This window comes from Galeopterus variegatus, unplaced genomic scaffold (assembly GCF_000696425.1).
Source record: "Galeopterus variegatus unplaced genomic scaffold, G_variegatus-3.0.2 Scaffold8857, whole genome shotgun sequence".
NCBI lineage: Eukaryota > Metazoa > Chordata > Mammalia > Dermoptera > Cynocephalidae > Galeopterus > Galeopterus variegatus.
This window is the reverse complement of record NW_007734968.1, coordinates 34,612-40,950: the sequence shown is the minus strand read 5'-3', so window position 1 is coordinate 40,950 and position 6,339 is coordinate 34,612. Positions and strand designations below refer to the sequence as shown.

The 6,339-nt window shown below is 38.7% G+C and overlaps 1 protein-coding gene, 1 long non-coding RNA gene and 1 pseudogene across 2 annotated transcripts in view; all 3 read left to right on the top strand.

Moving 5' to 3' along the window:
* The window catches only part of LOC103608793, a 12,487-nt gene extending 10,893 nt beyond the window's left edge, over positions 1–1,594 (top strand). The window contains exons 10-11 of the long non-coding RNA XR_552091.1: positions 1,058–1,220; positions 1,373–1,594. This is a non-coding gene — a long non-coding RNA (uncharacterized LOC103608793). The remainder of the gene's footprint in view (positions 1–1,057; positions 1,221–1,372) is intronic.
* LOC103608792 (probable rRNA-processing protein EBP2) overlaps positions 1–1,594 on the top strand; it is an 11,183-nt gene extending 9,589 nt beyond the window's left edge. The window contains exons 9-10 of the mRNA XM_008593189.1: positions 1,058–1,220; positions 1,373–1,594. Coding sequence (XP_008591411.1) covers positions 1,058–1,220; positions 1,373–1,423 — 214 coding nt within the window. The 3' untranslated portion in view covers positions 1,424–1,594. The remainder of the gene's footprint in view (positions 1–1,057; positions 1,221–1,372) is intronic.
* A 2,798-nt stretch (positions 1,595–4,392) lies between these two features.
* On the top strand, positions 4,393–5,451 carry LOC103608791 (annotated as a pseudogene).
* The last annotated feature ends 888 nt before the right edge of the window (positions 5,452–6,339 follow it).

Sequence of the window (6,339 nt, the reverse complement as noted above, 5' to 3'; positions counted from 1 at the left end):
AAAAAAGAAAAAAAAAAAAAAAAAAAAGAAATATCGAGGAGGTTAAATTAGCAGGACTCAGTAGTTGAATTGGGTGTAGAGGGTGAAAGAAGAATAAGGCTGACTCCTAAGATTTTAGTCTGAGTGGCTGGTGTATTATCCGTTTCTGTTGCTAATAACGAAATACCTGAAACTGGGTAATTTATAAAGAAACAATATTTATTGCTTACATTTTCAAACACTGGGAAGTCCAAAGTCCAGGGAACACACCTGGTGAGGGTCTTGTTGGTAGGTGATGACTCCACAACGACACAGGGTATCACATGGTGAGAATGGCAGGAGCAGAGAGGACTAACCACCTTACTAACTCTCCTTTTAAAGCCATCAGAACCATGGCCATGACCACCATTAAACCATCAATGGATTAATCTGTTCACTAGGGCATGGCCCTCACAATCTAATCACCTCTTCAGGGCCCCACCTTTCAATTACTGTAATAGGATTCCCCACCCTCTTAGCATTGTCACAGTGGGGCTTACATTTCTAATGCATGGAACTTTGGGGGACACACTTCACTCCATAGGAGCTGGCTAGATGTAGTAGCACCAGCCTCAAGTTAGGGCATCTATACAGGAGATGAAACCAGTCTAGGAAGGGAGATGACATGTGACTTTTGGATATGCTGGATTTGAGATTCCTGTGGGATGAACAGTTTTAAAATTTATTACATTTGAATGTTAACTGCATGTATATACTCGAGAGGAGTAGAAGCAACTGATGGTGATTTAGTAAGATTTAAAATAGAAAGCTTTCCAAAGGTAGGCTATAAGCCACATGATGTATGTAGATCCTTTCCTGCTTCTTGCTTTGTTTTCCTTCCCTGGGGATTAAAACTGTAAGTAGATGGGCTTGCCTGGAAAGTTTGTAGAGTGAAAATGTAGGGTCAAGGATGAGATTCTGGGTGACAGTAGCACCTAAGGGGCTTTGTTTACAGAAAGGAAACTTAGGGTGTCGTTGGGCCATAAGATTCATCAGGATTTATTGTGCTGTGGGTAATTTGTAGGACCATTTTTTCCAGGCCCAGTGCTAAACGACGATATAAAAACCAGAAGTTTGGTTTTGGTGGAAAGAAGAAAGGTTCCAAGTGGAACACTCGAGAGAGCTACGATGATGTGTCCAGCTTCCGCGCCAAGACAGCTCATGGCAAGGGTCTCAAGAGGCCTGGAAAGAAAGGACCAAGTGTAAGTGAGCCAGGGGGCCCAGGAGAGGGGCAGGCTCGGTCCCCTCTCCCACCCCTTCACTGCCCTGTCTCCTTATTTCTCTGTGTTCTCACCCTGGGGAAGAAGGCCAAGTGCTTCTTTTTTTGGTAGATGTGGTATTTCTTTTTTTGTAGAAGAGACCTGGAAAACGAAGAAGAGAGAAGATGAAGAGCAGGACACGCTAAACGGCATCTTTTTATACAAGAGAAAGAGATGAAGGCTTGGAATTTCACATACGATTGATTCCTTCTGTTGTTTTTGTTAATATAAAAAATTCTTTCAATAAATTAACAGAAAATGATCAAAGAAACATATACTCTTGGTTAAAAACTCAGAAATAAAAGATTTAGAAGTAACTTTGCATATTTAATAATATTGCTATTTATTAATAATTCTGACTTTGAGTCCAAATTGCTTTCCTCTTATGATAGATGAACCTTGTACCTCCTTCACTTCCCCTTCCCCATCCTTCCAAAGAGTTGTATCATGATCAGTCTTTGTTACAGTCCAAATTGCTTTCCTCTTATGATAGATGAACCTTGTACCTCCTTCACTTCCCCTTCCCCTTCCCCATCCTTCCAAAGAGTTGTATCATGATCAGTCTTTGTTATGCTACATGTATTATAAGATGTCCTTTGTGGTACGGTTATTGGTTGTTGATTGGTTAATCATCACCTTATGTTTTTCTGCTTGCCTAATTTTCCTTCTCTATCCTGTTTTTTTTTTTTCAGATGCTTCATCATTTTATCCACGTTGTGGTTTTTTTGCTACAGCTGAGGTCTGTCATACAACTGTGACCTTGTCTCTTTTCTACACCTTCTAGGTTGTCTCCATTATTGCTGGCTCCTATATTTTTCTTTTTCTTTTTTTTTTTTTAAAAGATGACCGGTAAGGGGATCTTAACCCTTGACTTGGTGTTGTCAGCACCATGCTCAGCCAGTGAGCGAACCGGCCATCCCTATGTGGGATCCGAACCCGGGGCCTTGGTGTTATCAGCACCACACTCTCCCGAGTGAGCCACGGGCCGGCCCAGGCTCCTATATTTTTCTATCTTAGCTTATGCCTTCTTTTGCTGTGCACCATTTTCTCGTATCTTCCTAAGAAAGGGAATATGAGAGGTAAACTTTTTATCTCCCTGCATTTCTGAAATTGCCTGTAATTCAGCTGGTGTGAATTTTTTCTTCGGTTGTTGAAGGCACTGCTTGTCTTGTTGCCTTCTGTGCTGCTGTTGAGAAATCTGCTGCCGTTCTCATTCTCGGTCTTCTCTTTGGAAGTTTTTCTTCTATTGGGCGATCAGAAATTCCAAGGGCCTGTTTTTGTTCTTTTATTAGGGTATGGGAAGGATTTGGGTTCTTCTGTTTTGGGGGATTTTATTTGATAACCTCCCCTCCCTCCCATTTTCTGTGTTCTGATTTGGGAATTTCTGTTAATGAAATGTTGGATGTCTTCTACTGATAACTTCTAAGTTTGTATGTTAGTCCTATTTTAGGGGAAAGATTTCTTTGATTCTTTTGTCTAATAATTTTATTGAATATTTATTTTAGCTTTCATTTTATCCCCCAAGAGTTCTCTACTCTATAATTGGTCCTTTTTCATATCATTTTACTCTTATTCTGTAGATACAACATCTTGTGTCTCTCAGGATGTGAACTGTAGTTTCAACTTTTTTTAGAGGTTTTCTTCGGTTTCCTTGATTCCGTCTCCTCAGCCCTCCCTCCCCCTAGCCTGTGCATTTTGGTCTCCTTTTTTCATGCTGGGCAGTAGTGGATCATAGAAGTTAAAAGCGTGGACTTGGGGGCCTGGCTCTGTTGCTGACTTGCTATTTGACCTTAGGGAAGTTAATTTTTCTGTGCTTTGTCATCTTAGACATAGAATCTACCCTACTGGGTTCCTGGCAGCATTAAACAAGTTAATATATGTAAAATGCTTAGAACATTGTCTGCCACATTATTAGATAGTAATCTTAATGTAATCTATAATCCTATAACCAATAATCCTCTCGTATTCCGTTGCTGAGGATTATTTTGCTGGGTGGCTTTCCTTAATGTCTGTGCATAGGTGGTGTGTGGGTGCACAGCTGTGTTAAGTGTTGGGCTTTACTCCATGTCGATAGGGTGTTAAGCCAGTTTACTTGACCACCCTCTCTCCATTCCAGTTTAGAAGCCATATGTTATTTTTTAAGGAAGCTAGAAATATCTGAGAACTATATATTCTTAAAAAAGTAATGTATTTTCTCATAGCATCTTATTTTTGACAATTGGTTCAATATTAGTGAATGAGGATAATGTATAGTAACTCAAATAAGGAGCCTCAGAAGCAATTAGAGACTTTGAATTACATGTGGAACATATTGAGAGTTTTCAGAAAGGAGAACACAGATTAACAATTCACAATGGTAATGCCGAAAGTAAGTTATTACTGCTAAATACTTTTAAAGGATTTGAAAACTATTTTCCTCCCTCCCTTCTTACTTTCTTCCCTATTTTTTTTTTTTTTTTTTTTGTAGAGCAAAAGTTTACAAATGGAATCAGTTTCTTAGTTGCAGAGATACTCTCTGTAGAACTCATTTACATTACTTCTGCTACCATTCTAGCCCTCAAAAGTATGATCAGGGTAAAGGCAGTATTATTTCTTCATATTGCTTTAAATACAAAACTATGCATTGAAAGATAGGTAGGAATCCAGTACAGGATACAGGCAATTTTCGCTTTGCATGATTCCATTATGCATGAATTTCAGTTATCAAGGTATAAAAATACAAAACTATGCATTGAAAGATAGGTAGGAATCCAGTACAGGATACAGGCAATTTTCGATTTGCATGATTCCATTATGCATGAATTTCAGTTATCAAGGTATATGGAAAAAAAAAAAAAAAGAAGAAATTTTAATTTTTATGAAATCCAATTTATCTATTTATTTTTATTTTAGGGTTAGTGCTTTTTATATTCTAAGAAATTATTGTCTGTTGTAAAATTGTGAAGATTTTTTTCCCTATATTTTCTTTGAGGATTTTTCTAACTTTAGCTTTTACGTTTAGGTCTGTGATCCATTTTGAGTTAATTTTTGTTTGTGTGTGAAATTAAGGTCAAGGTTCATATTTTCCCATTCATATCCAGTTGCAGCACCATTTGTTGAAAAGATTATTAAGTTACTTTGGCACCATTGTTAAAAATCCATCATGCATAAGTCTATTTCTGCTCTCTCTATTCTGTTCAATTGATCTATAAATCTTTTCTTAGGCTGATACCACTATTACTTTATAGTAAGTCTTGCAATCAGATATAATAAGGCTTCCAGGAACAGCAGCCACCGCCAGAAGATCTTCTGTCCTTTGGTGCAGACAAAAAACCAAGTAGTGACTGGACAGGGGACGAATGGCATTGAAACAGGTTTCCAGCAACAAGTGCTTTGGGGGATTGCAGAAGGTTTTTGAACATGACAGTGTGGAACTGAACTGTAAAATGAAATTTGCTATCTACTTACCACCAAAGGCAGAAACTGGAAAGTGCCCTGCAGTGCATTGGCTGTCTGGTTTAACTTGCGCAGAACAAAATGTCATGTCAAAATCTGGTTATCATCAAGCTGCCTCAGAACATGGCCTTTTCGTCATTGCTCCAGATACCAGCCCTCGTGGCTGCAATATTAAAGGAGAAGATGAGAGCTGGGACTTTGGCACCGGTGCTGGGTTTTATGTGGATGCCTTGGAAACCTAACTACGGATGTGCTCTTATGTAACATAACAGAGGAGCTTCCCCAACTCATAAATGCCAATTTTCCTGTGGACCCTGGAAGGATGTCTATTTTTGGCCACTCCATGGGAGGCCATGGAGCTCTGATTTGTGCTTTGAAAAATCCTAGAAAATAGAAATCTGTATTTGCACCAATTTGTAACCCAGTGCTTTGTCCTTGGGGCAAAAAAGCCTATAGTGGATATTTGGGAACAGATCAAAGTAAATGGAAGGCTTATGATGCCCCCCATCTTGTGATGTCCTGTTCAGGCTCTCAGCTGGACATACTGACTGATCAAGGAAAAGATGACCAGTTTCTTTCAGATGGACGGTTATTCCCTGATAAGTTCATAGCTGCTTGTACAGAAAAGAAAATCCCTGTTGTTTTTAGATTACAAGAGGTTTGTGGTCATAGCTTCTACTTCATTTCAGTGTTTATTGCTGGTCATATCAGACATCGTGCAGAATACCTGAGTGCATGAAAATCTTCAGATAAAAGAATCTTTGGGATTACGAAAGTTAAACTAAACAGAAATGCTGAGGAAAAAAGTTCAAAACATTGTATTTCATAATGCCAAAGGGCTTTATTCTGCTGCTGAACAACCTTCTGAATAAATACATAATACTTGATAAAAAAAAAAAAAAAGATGAAGATGTCCCTGAGGAAGTGACACTGGTGAAAAACTTTACAGAGACTCTTGGAGATATTTTATGAAATACTGAAAGCACAAATGATAAAATGTGAGATATCATCTCATCCCAGTTAGACTGACCATTATTAAAAAGACTGAGAATAACAAATGCTGGTGAGGATGGGGGGAAAGGGGAACTCTTCTACACTGTCAGTGGGACTGTAAATTAGCACAGCCATTATGGAAAACAGTATGAAGTCTTCTCAAACAACTCTGGATAGAGCTGCCATGTGATCCAGCAATCCCACTACTTGGGTATATAGCCAAAGGAATGGAAATCATCATGTTGAAGGGATACCTGCACTCCCATGTTCATTGCAGCTCTATTTACAATAGCCAAAATATGGAACCAACCTAAATGTCCATTGACGGACAACTGGATAAAGAAAATGTATATATACACAATGGAATACTACTCAGCCATAAAAAAGAATGAGATTCTGCCATTTGCAGCAATGTGGATGAATCTGGAGAAAATTATGTTAAGTGAAATAAGCCAGACAAACAGAAATACTGCATGTTCTAACTCATAACTGGCTGCTAGGAAGTGATGGAGGGAGGGAGGGAGGAAAGAAGGAAGGAATGAAGGAAAGAAAGAAAGAAAGAAAGAAAAGACCACAACAATACGTTAAACTTTCAGAAGGAGAGAACAAACCTAAGGATACTAGAGATGGAGGG